This window comes from Mobula birostris, chromosome 11, assembly GCF_030028105.1.
Source record: "Mobula birostris isolate sMobBir1 chromosome 11, sMobBir1.hap1, whole genome shotgun sequence".
Classification (NCBI taxonomy): Eukaryota; Metazoa; Chordata; class Chondrichthyes; order Myliobatiformes; family Myliobatidae; genus Mobula; species Mobula birostris.
Genome location: NC_092380.1, coordinates 43,458,512 through 43,474,720, shown reverse-complemented (window position 1 = coordinate 43,474,720; position 16,209 = coordinate 43,458,512). Strand labels below are relative to the sequence as shown.

General features: G+C 53.2%; 1 protein-coding gene across 1 annotated transcript in view; it reads right to left on the bottom strand.

Annotated features, from left to right (window-relative positions):
• Positions 1 to 218: 218 nt before the first annotated feature.
• LOC140205048 (CD151 antigen-like) overlaps positions 219 to 16,209 on the bottom strand; it is a 52,698-nt gene continuing 36,707 nt past the window's right edge. The window contains exons 4-8 of the mRNA XM_072272155.1: positions 9,691 to 9,765; positions 7,938 to 8,042; positions 4,966 to 5,124; positions 3,975 to 4,061; positions 219 to 1,016 (exon numbers count right to left, since the gene is read on the bottom strand). Coding sequence (XP_072128256.1) covers positions 954 to 1,016; positions 3,975 to 4,061; positions 4,966 to 5,124; positions 7,938 to 8,042; positions 9,691 to 9,765 — 489 coding nt within the window. The 3' untranslated portion in view covers positions 219 to 953. The remainder of the gene's footprint in view (positions 1,017 to 3,974; positions 4,062 to 4,965; positions 5,125 to 7,937; positions 8,043 to 9,690; positions 9,766 to 16,209) is intronic.

Sequence of the window (16,209 nt, the reverse complement as noted above, 5' to 3'; positions counted from 1 at the left end):
CTGACCAGTCCACAAACCCGTGAGCATTTCCTCACCACTCGTACCTTCTTTCTGCGCTACTGAGCTATTTTGTTTTTATTGTAATTCGGAGTTTTTATTATTGTGTGTTACGATGTATGACTGCCGCAAAACTACACATCTCATGCCATAGTAAGCCTGATTGGATTCTGCCCTCGGGCAGAGTCCTGTTTGCTGCAGCAAAGGAATGAGACACAAGGCAGTGTTAGATCTGGTTTTATTTTCCTCAGTAAATATATATAAAAAAATACAAGGTGGAGGGCAGTGAGCTGTCTCTGTGGGCAGCGGTGCTGTTACAGCGAGGTTACAGGCTCTACCACCGCCTGTACTGTTCCCCGCTCCCACACACCCAGCAGAGGCAACTCGTGCTACAGCTAGGCTCTGTGTTAATGACACGCCACAGTCTCTGCCAGCATAACCCCACCCCTATCCCCTCTGCCAGCCCACACAGCAACCTGGCACCCCTCTGCCCGTACGCTTCTGAGGGTTGGTCTCCTGGCTGGGCTTCACCGGGGACGCAGCGGAAGGCAAGGAGACTGAAACGCCGCTTCGTCGCCCCCCACCCCGACCGGTCCGGGAACTCAGAGACCACCCCACCACCCAGCACCGGGAGTCAGTCCCAGGAGGGGCTGGGGACCGACTGGGGGCATGGCCACTCCTGCTGGGTCAAGAGTTCAAGGGTGAGGCAGTGTGTCCCGAGGGAATCAGGAGCTTCGATCCTGGGGCCCGCTCCGGGAAGGCTGGGTTTACCTCCCAGGAGTTCAGAGCCCAGAAAAGGAGCCACAAGTTCATATCGTAATCGTGTCTTACGACTGCAGGGCAGGGGGCAGGGGGCAGGGGGCCGGGGCTGGGAAAGCCGAGGGAGAGTGTGGGGCCAGAAGTGGCAGGGGGAGAGCAAGGGGCTGGAGCGTGTTGGGTTCTAGGGAGGGAGGGCTTTAGTATGGAGTGTCTTCCTTAAGGCTGCGGTACAGACAGCAGGTGAAGATCATCCCGAAAATCTGCAGAGTGGAGAGGAGCAAACGGTGAGGATGTACTCTCCCACCAATTCCCAATCCGTCCCCGCACTCCCAAACCCCCCATCAAACCCACCCCAACCTCCCAGCTCCAAAACACAACCCCTCCAACCCATCAAACCCCACCACACCCTCCCAACTCGTAAACACAACCCCCCCAACCCCCATCAAACCCACCCCAACCTCCCAGCTCCTAAACACAACCTCTCCCCATCCATCAAACCCACCCCACCATCCCAGCTCCTAAACACAACCCCCCATCCCCAAACCCACCCAACCCTCCCAACTCGTAAACACAACCCCCCCCAACCCCCCATCAAACCCACCCCACCCTCCCAGCTCTGAAACACAACCCCACCACACCCTCCCAGCTCGTAAACACAACCCCTCCCAATCCATCAAACCCACCCCACCCTCCCAACTCCGAAACACAACCCCCCCAATCCCCCATCAAACCCACCCCACCCTCCCAACTCCAAAACACAACCCCTCCAACCCCCCATCAAACCCCACCACACCCTCCCAACTCGTAAACACAACCCCCCCAACCCCCTATCAAACCCCACCACACCCTCCCAGCTCCGAAACACAACCCCCCAATCCCCAAACCCACCCAACCCTCCCAACTCCGAAACACAACCCCTCCCAATCCATCAAACCCACCCCACCCTCCCAGCTCCGAAACACAACCCCTCCCCATCCATCAAACCCACCCCACCCTCCCAGCTCCGAAACACAACCTCTCCCCATCCATCAAACCCACCCCACCCTCCCAGCTCCGAAACACAACCTCTCCCCATCCATCAAACCCACCCCACCCTCCCAGCTCCGAAACACAACCTCTCCCCATCCATCAAACCCACCCAACCCTCCCAGCTCCTAAACACAACCTCTCCCCATCCATCAAACCCACCCCACCCTCCCAGCTCCGAAACACAACCTCTCCCCATCCATCAAACCCACCCCACCCTCCCAGCTCCGAAACACAACCTCTCCCCATCCATCAAACCCACCCCACCCTCCCAGCTCCGAAACACAACCCCTCCCCATCCATCAAACCCACCCCACCCTCCCAGCTCCGAAACACAACCCCTCCCCATCCATCAAACCCACCCCACCCTCCCAGCTCCGAAACACAACCTCTCCCCATCCATCAAACCCACCCCACCCTCCCAGCTCCGAAACACAACCTCTCCCCATCCATCAAACCCACCCCACCCTCCCAGCTCTGAAACACAACCTCTCCCCATCCATCAAACCCACCCCACCCTCCCAGCTCCGAAACACAACCCCTCCCCATCCATCAAACCCACCCAACCCTCCCAGCTCCGAAACACAACCTCTCCCCATCCATCAAACCCACCCCACCCTCCCAGCTCCGAAACACAACCCCTCCCCATCCATCAAACCCACCCAACCCTCCCAGCTCCGAAACACAACCCCTCCCCATCCATCAAACCCACCCCACCCTCCCAGCTCCGAAACACAACCTCTCCCCATCCATCAAACCCACCCCACCCTCCCAGCTCCGAAACACAACCTCTCCCCATCCATCAAACCCACCCCACCCTCCCAGCTCCGAAACACAACCTCTCCCCATCCATCAAACCCACCCCACCCTCCCAGCTCCGAAACACAACCTCTCCCCATCCCCAAACCCACCCAACCCTCCCAGCTCCGAAACACAACCTCTCCCCATCCATCAAACCCACCCCACCCTCCCAGCTCCGAAACACAACCCCTCCCCATCCATCAAACCCACCCAACCCTCCCAGCTCCGAAACACAACCTCTCCCCATCCATCAAACCCACCCCACCCTCCCAGCTCCGAAACACAACCTCTCCCTATCCATCAAACCCACCCAACCCTCCCAGCTCCGAAACACAACCCCTCCCCATCCATCAAACCCACCCCACCCTCCCAGCTCCGAAACACAACCTCTCCCCATCCATCAAACCCACCCCACCCTCCCAGCTCCGAAACACAACCCCTCCCCATCCATCAAACCCACCCAACCCTCCCAGCTCCGAAACACAACCCCTCCCCATCCATCAAACCCACCCCACCCTCTCAGCTCCGAAACACAACCTCTCCCCATCCATCAAACCCACCCAACCCTCCCAGCTCCGAAACACAACCTCTCCCCATCCATCAAACCCACCCCACCCTCCCAGCTCCGAAACACAACCTCTCCCCATCCCCAAACCCACCCAACCCTCCCAGCTCCGAAACACAACCTCTCCCCATCCATCAAACCCACCCAACCCTCCCAGCTCCGAAACACAACCTCTCCCCATCCATCAAACCCACCCCACCCTCCCAGCTCCGAAACACAACCTCTCCCCATCCATCAAACCCACCCCACCCTCCCAGCTCCGAAACACAACCCCTCCCCATCCATCAAACCCACCCAACCCTCCCAGCTCCGAAACACAACCCCTCCCCATCCATCAAACCCACCCCACCCTCCCAGCTCCGAAACACAACCTGTCCCAGCCCCACACAACCCACCCCACCCTCACACTCGGCACCGTCTCTGCATGCTGCTCTAAGTTGCAAGTGACCCTCAACTCCACACTGTTCTGCTGTGCCCATGTCCTACAGACCTGAGACCGTGTCCGTTACACAGACCAGTGAGACCGTGTCCGTTACACAGAGACAGACACACAGACCAGTGAGACCGTGTCCGTTACACAGAGACAGACACACAGACCTGTGAGACCGTGTCCGTTACACAGAGACAGACACACAGACCTGTGAGACCGTGTCCGTTACACAGACAGACCTGTGACACAGGCCTGTTACCCTCAGTGCAGAAGGAGCACAGACCTGTGCCGTGCACGTCTGTAATACTCAGCTTCATAATGTTGGACCCGTGCAGCACTGGTGCATCAGACGAGCCCCTGCCCGGCCCCCGTCACTAGCGCCAGCCGCATCCCTACCTGGACACAGGCAATGCCAATTCCCACTGCCCCGATGATCCTCAGGTGAGCCATGATGAACCCCTCCAGCTTGGTGATACAGCCCCCCTGGAAGAGAACACAGCCCAGTGAGGGGGGCTTTCATCAGAGCAGGGCCAAGGCTGTGTTGGAGAGAGCTGTCCTAGACTCACAGCTGACAGCCTGGATGTTAGTAGGGCACCAACCCATGGCCAGTGAGAGTGTCAGCACCAACTGCCTGTCTCTGGATCGCTGCCGGAGAAGGAGTCCGTGAGTAGCCTATCACCGTGTGGCTTGCTGTGACAGGCGGGAAGGAGTCTGTGAGCAGCCTATCACCGTGTGGCTTGCTGTGACAGGCGGGAAGGTGTCCGTGAGCAGCCTATCACCATGTGGCTTGCTGTGACAGGCGGGAAGGAGTCTGTGAGCAGCCTATCACCATGTGGCTTGCTGCGGCGGGCGGGAAGGCCTCTCTGCCTCGTGTGGTATCCCTCTCTTTCGATGAATGTCGGTGATATCGTGGTTCTGCGTTAATGGATTGGACTATTGTGTTTATGGACTGTGGGCTTTCTTCAGACTTACGATTTTTATATTCTGTGTTTTTTATCACCCGTTCCTTTTCTGTTTTATTGTGTGAGGGGAGGGTGTTTGGGTGTTACTGTTCTGTTAGTTTTTTGTGCGAGGAGGGGTTGTTTTTTGGGGGGGGGTGTCAATGTTTCTGTTCCATTTTGTACGGGGGTGGGGGTGGGGGTGGGTTTATTGTTTCCCTCTGAAGGATTTTCGTGTTCTTTCTTTGTTTCGTGGCTATCTGGAGAAGACGAATCCCAGAGTTGTATATGGATACATGAAGCTTTGAAGCAACAGCTGGACGCAATCGGGGGTCGATACCGATCACCAGTGAACAGCTGGACACGAACTGCCAATCATCAGCAGCGCGTCCCGACGGCGCGGAGGTCTCCCACGGACACCGCTGGATTCGCACTGCTCCGATACTGACCTCCACCTTGTAGATATTGGATGGGTGGTCCCTCTTGCCACAGCCAGTGGTTCTCGTCTTGCAACAGCTGTCGGGAACGACGCGGCCCCCGGCGTTGGAAGTTTTCACCCAAACGCTGTCATTCCAGTCCAGCGAGTTGTTGCTGCCACAGCAACGGAACTGAGGGGTACAGGAGAGGGCAGTGAGAGCCACGGTTCAGCCTGCCCAGTACCTCCCGAACCTAAACCACAGCCCTGGGGCTGACATGTCACAACAGGAGGGGCTGCAACCCTCAGATACAGAGTGACAGGGCAGATTTTGTCAGGCTTACCCACAATAACCAGACTTGCAACCTGAACCACACATCTAAATCTTCTCTCCTCCTCCCTCCCAAATCACAGCCCCCTGGCCCCTGGCTCCTTCACTTCCAACCCACACCCACCCTCACTCCACTATTCCCTTCCACCCCAAGTCTCCCCCCACACCCCAATCCCCTCTCCTTCCAGCTGCTCTCCCCTGACCCTTCCACACACTGAGCAGACAAGGAGAAGCAGATCTTTAAGGAAATACTTCATAACGTTCTACCGAGACACAAATGGCAAAGCGATGAAGGTAAAAATCGTATCAGACTGAAGGAGAAGTATATAGTTTTGCAAGAATTAGCGATGGCTCAGAAGAAATCAATAAAGAATTATTTTTAAAAAGAGAGGGTGTAAATGTATTGAGAGGGAGAAACAGCAAACAACAGCAGCAGAAATCAATATTCCTCCTTCAGACGGTGAGTCTGGGGATTTAACAGAAGGAAAGGAGGAAATGGAGAGACTTTCAACAAGTATCTTGTGTGTGCCCTCCTGATACAAGACTCCAAAATCATGCAAAGGAATGACAGACAATCCAGGAGCCAAAAGGGAGGCAGACATTGGAAACAATCAAGCAGGAAGCAGACAGTCCTCTCTTCCTGCTCGCCCGAGTCCTGGAGAATGGCAGCAGTGAGCTAAATGGAAAACTGGCAACGTCACTTCCTTATTCGAGACAGAGCGGAAAACCACTGGCTGGTTAGTCTAACGTTAGCAAGTAGGAAAATACTGGAATCCATGTTTAGGGAAGTGGGACAGGAATTTAGAAAACTGCAAATTTTCTAAATTTTGCTCCTATTCTTGAAATTCTCTGCTCCTATTTCCATTCTTAATCCAGCCCCCGTGAAATGTGTTCATGCGTCTTTTAGATCCTGTTGTCTTCTCCCTCCTTTTGGGGAGGTGTGTCCCAGACCCCACCCCACCCCGTGTGATGTTCAGTCCCAGACCCCATCCCACCCATGTTCAGTCCCAGACCCCATCCCACCCCGTGTGATGTTCAGTCCCAGGCCCCACCCCACCCCGTGTGATGTTCAGTCCCAGACCCCACCCCACCCCGTGTGATGTTCAGTCCCAGACCCCATCCCACCCCGTGTGATGTTCAGTCCCAGACCCCATCCCACCCATGTTCAGTCCCAGACCTCATCCCACCCATGTTCAGTCCCAGACCCCATCCCACCCCGTGTGATGTTCAGTCCCAGACCCCACCCCACCCCGTGTGATGTTCAGTCCCAGACCTCACCCCACCCCGTATTCAGTCCCAGACCCGACCCCACCCCACCCCGTGTGATGTTCAGTCCCAGACCCCACCCCACCCCGTGTGATGTTCGGTCCCAGACCCCCACCCCACCCCGTGTGATGTTCAGTCCCAGACCCCATCTCACCCATGTTCAGTCCCAGACCTCACCCCACCCCGTATTCAGTCCCAGACCCCACCCCACCCCGTGTGATGTTCAGTCCCAGACCCCAGCCCACCCGTGTTCGGTCCCAGACCTCACTCCACCCCGTATTCAGTCCCAGACCCCACCCCACCCCGTGTGATGTTCAGTCCCAGACCCCAGCCCACCGGTATTCGGTCCCAGACCTCACTCCACCCCGTATTCAGTCCCAGACCCCACCCCACCCCGTGTGATGTTCGGTCCCAGACCCCAGCCCACCCGTGTTCGGTCCCAGACCTCACTCCACCCCGTATTCAGTCCCAGACCCCACCCCACCCCGTGTGATGTTCAGTCCCAGACCCCAGCCCACCGGTATTCGGTCCCAGACCTCACTCCACCCCGTATTCAGTCCCAGACCCCACCCCACCCCGTGTGATGTTCGGTCCCAGACCCCACCCCACCCATGTTCAGTCCCAGGCCTCACCCCACCCCGTATTCAGTCCCAGACCCCACCCCGTGTGATGTTCAGTCCCAGACCTCACCCCACCCATCTTCGGTCCCAGACCCCATCCCACCCGTGTTCAGTCCCAGACCCCACCCCACCCCGTGTGATGTTCAGCCCCAGACCTCACCCCACCCTGTATTCAGTCCCAGACCCCACCCCACCCCGTGTGATGTTCAGTCCCAGACCTCACCCCACCCCGTATTCAGTCCCAGACCCCACCCCACCCCGTGTGATGTTCAGTCCCAGACCCCACCCCACCCCGTGTGATGTTCAGTCCCACACCCCACCCCACCCGTGTTCGGTCCCAGACCCCACCCCACCTGTGTTCGGTCCCAGGCGCCACCCACCCCGTGTTCAGTCCCAGACCCCACCCCACTCCGCCCCGTGTTGTGTTCAGTCCCAGACCCCACCCCACCCCGTGTGATGTTCAGTCCCAGACTCCACCCCACCCCGTGTTCAGTCCCACACCCCACCCCACCCCATGTGATGTTCAGTCCCAGACCCACCCCACCCCGTGTGATGTTCAGTCCCAGACTCTACCCCACCCCGTGTTCAGTCTCAGATCCACCCCACCCCGTGTTCAATCCCAGACCCCACCCTGTGTGATGTTCGGTCCCAGACCCACCCCACCCTGTGTTCAGTCCCAGACCCTACCCCACCCCGTGTGATGTTCGGTCCCAGACCCCACCCCACCCCGTGTGATGTTCGGTCCCAGACCCCACCCCACCCCGTGTGATGTTCGGTCCCAGACTTCACCTCCTGTTGCAGTTTGTCGACGGCCTTGGTGATCTTCTCATTCCCTGCCACCCGGTACTTCTCAATCATCGTCACTCTCAGGTTTGTCTTCAGGTCATCACTCAGCTGTGCCGGAAAGTAGCAAGGAAGTGAGTGGGAGGTGGCGAGGGCAGGAGAGAGAAACAGGGGAAGTTAATGCTGATCAACAAGGCATGCCATAGTTTACTCACAGAGCACAAGAAACTGCAGAGAGCTTGTCACAAACCCAGCCTCCTCTCCATCGATCTGTCTACCTGTCCCATTGCCTCAGGGATGTAGCCATCAAGGAGCCCTCCCACCCCAGAGATTCTCTCTTCTCTCCCCATATCCATCAGGCAGAAGGGACAAAAGAACACAGGCCACCAGGCTCAGACCAGCTTCTATCCCACTGTTATCAGATTCTTGAACAACTCTCTTGTCCAATAAGATGGGATGCTGGCCTAACAATCTCCCTTTGACTTTTCACTTTATCATTTACCTGCACTGCGCTTTTTCGATAGCGTTTACACTTTCTTCTATATTGTTATTACTTTACCATTACTCTCGTTCAATGCACTGTGTAATGATCTGATCTGTACAAATGCTATACAAGGTTCTCCCTGTATCTTAGTAAATGTGACAATTATAAACTAATACTTTGCACTTTATCCATCTTTCTGCATTGCACTTTATATTCTGGGTCTCCCCTCCCCCCACTTTGTACTACCTGAATGGAATGATCTGTCTGGAACACACACAAAAGCCAGTTGTTGTATCTCAGAGCCTGTGACAATAATTAGTCTGGGGTCTAGGCCTGCTACATCAGTGCCTACCACCAGATGGCAGTGTACAGACCCGCTCTATCAGGCCCTATCACCAGATAGCAGTGTACAGACCTGCTCTATCACTGCCCACCACTAGATGGCAGAGTGTACAGACCTGCTCTATCAGGCCCTATCACCAGATGGCAGAGTGTACAGACCCACTCTGTTTTTCTGTGGTTGGGACTGGTGACAAGTTTGCAGGAGACAGTGGATGGGGGGGTAGGGGAATAATATTTTAATTTAAAATTATGTCATAAACATGTATATAAAATTAGTTTTAAAAGAGAGAAAGCCGGGGACCGGGAGTTAACATTCCATTATAAAATCTGACCCAATGGACTAGTTCAGTGTATCTGACTGAAGTCAATGTGTGGACTACAGGGAGGCTGCCATGTGCTGGTTGTCAGGCTCCTGTTTCAGCTTTGAGTTTTTGCGTGGATGGCTCTTCGGATCTCTGTGAAGGGCAGATGGCTGAGAGAGATTGCCTCTTTAGCTACCACACTGCCCGAGGAGAGTCTCGCTTAATGGCGCACCCCCATTGGATACCAACAAGTAAGTACATGTTCAGTACAGCATTGTGGGCCGAAGGGCCTGTATTGTGCCGTAGCTTTTCTATGTTTCTATAAAGCAGGTGTTTTCCTGTGAGGGCCGACATCATGTCCCTACGCTGCTAGAGTGGCTTGGGAATACCCTGCGGGGTGAGGAGCAAGCCGCTGCCTTTGTCTGTGTCCTTTGGGATGCAATTCTGAGCTCAGCACTCAGAAAAAGCAAGCACTATTCCTCTTGAAACAGGGCTGAGGAACTGGGAGAGATGGAACCACTGGCACCAACTATGTCTCTGCCCATCTCCATCTCCTCAGTCCTCAGGCATCGAAGCACAGTGCCCCAGCACAGCAGGGCCCCATGCTCCGGGAATGGGTACAAGCGTTTACCTGCTGGTAATAGATGTATGCCAAGATGCCAGCCAGGATCTCCAGGAGGAAGATGAACAGCAGCAAAGCAAAATACTGAAAAGAGAGGGAGAAACAGAGTTAGAGATGTAGCTGGTGCCTCTGGTCAGCAGGACGCACACGCGTGCTCAGACGACGCACAGCTCTTACACCGTGTGGGGACAGCACACAGACCTAAACATCACACACAAATAACGCACCATACGGTACTGATCCCCAAGACTGTACAGACACACTGTACTAACCCAAACACTGAGGAAGTGTGCACACACATCAGACAGCACACCCGCTCAAATATTGCACTGGCACAACATGTGTACAAGCCCAAAACTGTGAGTTTGCAGCACATGACCCTACCATTGCAATGGTACGGTGGACTGTATCGACCGTCAACACAAAGCCGGGCGTCCCGCGATCGTTAACGTTAGGAGTTCTAGGGAAAAGGCAGGGTCAGCCATGATCTAATTAAATGGGACAGCAGGCTCACCAGTCGGATGGCCAACTTCTTCAGTTCTTAAACGGATCCTCCATGAGGATGTGAATATTTTGATTGTCCGTTGCTGTTGAACACCATCACCATGCCAAACCCCCTCCCAAATGTTGGCATGTCACCATGCCAACCCTGAAACATCGCTCAATACAATGCTCATTTCCTTGTCTGACCACATTGATAGGTTATTCAGGGTGTGGGGAGTGGCCAGAGAGTGGGGTTGAGAGCCAAGGGTCAATGGGCTGAATGGTCCATTTCTGCTCTCTGCCTGAAGGGGCCTCGGGATACTGTGGGGCTGGTGGTGTTTGGGGAGAGATGGACATGGCACGAGACCCCGCCCTGAGATGGAGGCTGCAGAATCCGGGATGGGTGTCCATACTTTACACGGATGGTGCATGGTGTTTGCTGCTTTAAATATCGCTGGTCAGCGTGATGTAATTGTAGCTCGGAGCGGTTCTGTAAGGAGTTTGTACGTTCTCCCCGTGACCCCCTGGGTTTCCCCTGGGAGCTCCGCTTCCCTCCCACAGTCCAAAGACGCACGGGGTGGGTTAACTGGTCATTTTAACTTGTCCTGTGATTTGGTTACGGTTAATCGGGGTTATAGGGTTGCTGGGGTGGTGTGGTTCAAAGGGCTGGAGGCCTGCTCTGCTCCTTATTGCTAAATAATTAAATAAACAAACACACAAATTAATCACAGGCCGGTTGTTGCTATGGTAACTATTCCTTCAGGTAGAAATCTGCAGAGACAAGCGTGGCCAAAGCTGCAGTTCAACCCCGGAGAGGCTGCGCACACCCTACAGTAATCCCCTCCCCAGCCATCTCTGCCTCCAGTGACCAGCTCCGATCCCTTCCCACAGAGAAGCCCCCGCCCTCCATCGTGTTCCCGACCTCTGAGTCACCGCACAGGGCCCCACACACACAGACAAGGACGGCACCCGGGAGAAACCCAGGAGGTTGAGCCTGTCACCGAACACTCCCACAGAGCCCACGGGATGTGTCCTGACCATACAATTCCCAGCAATGGGAGAAGCTGCAGACATCATCACTGCCCACCATCAGCAGAATCTACTGTCTCGAGAAGCACACATCCATCTTCAGTCAGCAGCATCTGGGCCAGGCCGTCCTCTCCAAGCTCCCAGCATGCAGGAGATACAGAAGCCTGAAGTCCCACACCACCAGGTTCGAGAGCAATTACTTCCCTTCAGCTCTTCAACCAGGCAGCACAACCCCAATCACTGCCTCTGTACAGCAACACTTGGCACTCTGAAACTCCACCTTTCATTTAGCTGTGTCCCTGCCTGTGAGATTTTAGATAATCTAACTGTGTCCCTGCCTGTGAGATTTTAGATAATCTGTGTCCCTGCCTGTGAGATTTTAGATAATCTAACTGTGTCCCTGCCTGTGAGATTTTAGATAATCTGTGTCCCTGCCTGTGAGATTTTAGATAATTTAACTGTGTCCCTGCCTGTGAGATTTTAGATAATTTAACTGTGTCCCTGCCTGTGAGATTTTAGATAATTTAACTGTGTCCCTGCCTGTGAGATTTTGGATAATGTATGTTTCATTTGTGCTTTTCTTGTGAACTTTGTGTTGAATCTCTGTGCCCATGACGCTGCAGTAAGTGATGTTTGTTCACATGTACCGGTTCTTGTGTGTACGACAATCAGCTCAACCAGTCTTCAGGCACTCACTTAGGCCGCAGAATCTTGAGCCAAGCCCAGGAAACGAATTCAAAACCGATCCCTGGTCTCTGAGAACAAACCCAGCCCTTTACCATCAAATCCAAAGCGCCAGGCTTCAGGACCTGACACAAGTCCGGAACAGTGACGTGGGTCTCTCTGGCACAAACCCAGTGCTGAAGTCTAGGAATAAATCAGAGTTCAGAACACAAACGTAGGCTGTCAGCCTGCTGTTGTGCCTGTTCACATTATGAAACCTCACACTGGGTGAGGTCTACAGTCCCACACGCCACACGCCAGCCCACGCCCATGGTCTGAAAGGGCAGACAATTGAGCCCCTCCCCAGCACTGACCATGGTGGCTGGGCACACGGCCAGCCCCTCCCCATATCACAGCAGCGTTTCCATTTCCAAGGTAAATACAATGGGGCTGTGCAAACTTTCTCATCAGCTGAGAATGCAGAACATTCTGAATAAAATCAGGAGGACTGTACTACACCACCGCGGTTTAGCCTGACAGGACAAATCCACAGTTTGTGACTGTCCCCAAGCAGAGGGAGGTGGGGTCGGCGGGGTGGGAATTAATTACATTACCAGAGGATGATACCAAAGGACTTAACCTTCCCTTGCCGGGGGCCCACAGTTGTCAGGGACGTTGAGACCGCAGTTGCCAGGGGCTTGATGTCTGGGCCTCCTGGTCTGTAGTTGCCAGGCAGCAATGGGCCCTTCTGTTGCCAGGCAGCTTGTTCCCCAAATTTCAGGGCACGCGGTGCTGGGGTTGCTATGCCCGAGGTTGCCAGGGGTGCTAGGGTCTGGGATTCATGGCTGCTGGGCCCTGAGGATGCCAGAAGCATTGGGGCCAGTGGGTGCTGCCAATCCGTGCTGGGACCTGCCGTTGCTGTGGGTGCCAGGGCTCACGGATTCCAGGGGCTTGCGGTTGCCAGGGTTTTAGGGTTTGCAATTGCCATGTGTTTTGAGCCCTGTGGATGCTGCAGACGTCAGGGCTCGTGTTTGCTAGGCCGTAGTTGCCAAGGGCACCAGGGCCTCCAGTTGCCAGGAATGTTATGTCTCATGATTACTGGAGTTTACAAAATCTGTCCTCACTGACACAAGTCCCGGCCTGTCCTACATTCCAACATCCTCTCTGCTGATTCCTGCTGTTCTCACTGATTGAACACAGCTAAAGCTACAGTAGTCACACAATGAGCAGGCATCTTGCAGTACAGTCTGGCTGGCAATGAAACTGTCTGGGTGCAAGGCTAAAGCTAATCTCACATCCCTGACATCACCTCTGTCCTCACTCCTGGGCCAGAGCCGGGAGACAAAATGCAAAGGTATCCCAACCTCGAGGCCCAGACACAGAGTTTACAGCCCAGCCCAAGTTACCTTCCTCAACAGCTTCACATCAAACTTGTCAGCATGCTTGTCCAGTTCCTCCTGCCCCATATTCACTCCGCTTCCCTTTAAATGCCAGGACCCACTGTGGGTTCTCCCACAGTTCTCCAGCAATGACGGGTTGTAGACATAAAGCATGGATACAGGCCTTCGGCCCATCTAGTCCATGCCAACCATTTACACCAATCCAGTTTACTCTCATCAGCACCGCACCCTCCCAGACCCGACCCAGTCACCTACAGCGCGGCTCATTTACGTCGGCCAAGAACTCAATGAGTACACCTTTGGGATGCGAGACGAGACCGGAGTACATAGATCGTAACGAGAACCTGCAAACTCCACGCCACACAGCAGCTGAAGTCAGGCACAGTGAGGCAGCTTCTCTACTGTGACAGCATTAACCCAGAAGAGACCATAAGACCATAAGACAAAGGAGCAGAAGTGTAGGCCATTCGGCCCATCAAGTCTGCTCTGCCATTTTATCATGAGCTGATCCATTTTATCCTATTTAGTCCCACTGCCCCGCCTTCTCACCATAACTTTTGATGCCCTGGCTACTCAGATACCCTTCAATCTCTGCCTTAAATACACCCAATGACTTGGCCTCCACTGCTGCCCGTGGCAACAAATTCCATAGATTCACCACCCTCTGACTAAAAAAATTTCTTCGCATTTCTGTTCTGAAAGGGCGCCCTTCAATCCTGAAGTCATGCCCTCTCGTACTAGACTCCCCCATCATGGGAAACAACTTTGCCACATCCACTCTGTCCATGCCTTTTAACACTCGAAATGTTTCTATGAGGTCTCCCCTCATTCTTCTAAACTCCAAGGAACACAGTCCAAGAGCGGGCAAACGTTCCTCATATGTCAACCCTCTCATTCCTGGAATCATTCTCGTGAATCTTCTCTGTACCCTCTCCAACGTCAGCACATCCTTTCTTAAATAAGGAGACTAAAACTGCCCACAGTACTCCAAGTGAGGTCTCACCAGCGCCTTATAGAGCCTCAACATCACATCCCTGCTCCTATACTCTATTCCTCTAGAAATGAATGCCAACATTGCATTCGCCTTCTTCACTACTGACTCAACCTGGAGGTTAACTTTAAGGGAATCCTGTACGAGGACTCCCAAGTCCCGTTGCATCTCAGAACTGTGAATTCTTTCCCCATTTAAATAAGTCTGCCCGTTTATTTTTTCTGCCAAAGTGCATAACCATACACTTTCCAACATTGTACTTCATTTGCCACTTCTCTGCCCATTCTTCCAATCTATCCAAGTCTCTCTGCGGACTCTCCGTTTCCTCAGCACTACCAGCCCCTCCACCTATCTTCGTATGGTCAGCAAACTTAGTCACAAAGCCATCTATTCCATAATCCAAATCGTTGATGTACAATGTAAAAAGAAGCGGCCCTAACACGGACCCCTGTGGGACACCACTGGTAACCGGCAGCCAACCAGAATAGGATCCCTTTATTCCCATTCTCTGTTTCCTGCCAATCAGCTAACACTCTATCCACGTATGTAACTTTCCCGTAATTCCATGGGCTCTTATCTTGTTAAGTAGCCTCATGTGTGGCACCTTGTCAAATGTCTTCTGAAAATCCAAATATACAACATCCACTGCATCTCCCTTGTCTAGCCTACTGGTAATTTCCTCAAAAAATTGTAATAGGTTTGTCAGGCAGGATTTTCCTTTAAGGAATCCATGCTGAGTTCTGCCTATCTTGTCATATGCCTCCAGGTACTATGTAACCTCATCCTTGACAATCGACTCCAACAACTCCCCAACCACCGATGTCAAGCTAACAGGTCTATAATTTCCTTTTTGCTTCCTTGCCCCCTTCTTAAATAGCGGAGTGACATTTGCAATCTTCCAGTCTTCCGGAATCATGCCAGAATCTATCAACTTTTGAAAGATCATCGCTAATTCCTCCACAATCTCTACAGCTACTTCCTTCAGAACACGAGGGCGCATTCCAACTGGTCCGGGTGACTTATCTACCTTTCGACTATTCAGCTTCCTGAGTACTTTCTCTGTCGTAATTGTGACTGCGCACACTTCTCTTCCCTGCCACCCGAGTGTCCAGTATCCTGCTGTCTTCCTCAGTGAAGACTGATGCAAAATACTTGTTCAGTTCCTCTGCCATCTCCTTATCTCCCATTACAATTTCTCCAGCGTCATTTTCTATCAGTCCTATATCTACTCTCACCTGTCTTTTACTCTTTATATACTTGAAAAAGCTTTTAGTATCCTCTTTGATATTATTTGCTAGTTTCCTTTCATAGTTAATCTTTTCTCTCTTAATGACCTTCTTGGTTTCCTTTTGTAAGGTTTTGAAAACTTCCCAATCCTCTGTCTTCCCAATAATTTTTGCTTCCTTGTATGCCCTCTCCTTTGCTTTAACTTTGGCTTTGACTTCTCTTGTCAACCACGATGGCATCCTCTTTCCACTCGAAAATTTCTTCTTTTTTGGAATATACCTGTCTTGCACATTCCTCATTTCTCGCATAAACTCCAGCCACTGCTGCTCTGCCGTCTTTCCCGCCAGTGTCCCTTTCCAGTCAACTTTGGCCAGTTCCTCTCTCATGCCACTGTAGTTTCCTTTACTCCACTGAAACACTGACACATCAGATTTCGGCTTCACTTTTTCAAATGTCACAATGAACTCAATCATGTTATGATCACTGCCTCCTAAGGGTTCCTTCACCTCCGGTTCATTACACAATACCCAATCCAGTACAGCCGATCCCCTAGTGGGCTCAACAACAAGCTGTTCTAAAAAGCCATCTCGCAGACATTCTACAAATTCTCTCTCTTGAGATTCAGTGCCGACCCGATTTTTCCAATCTACTCGCATGTTAAAATCCCCCACAATTATCATAACACTGCCTTTCTGACAAGCCTTTTCTATTTCCAGTTGTAATTTGTAGTCCACA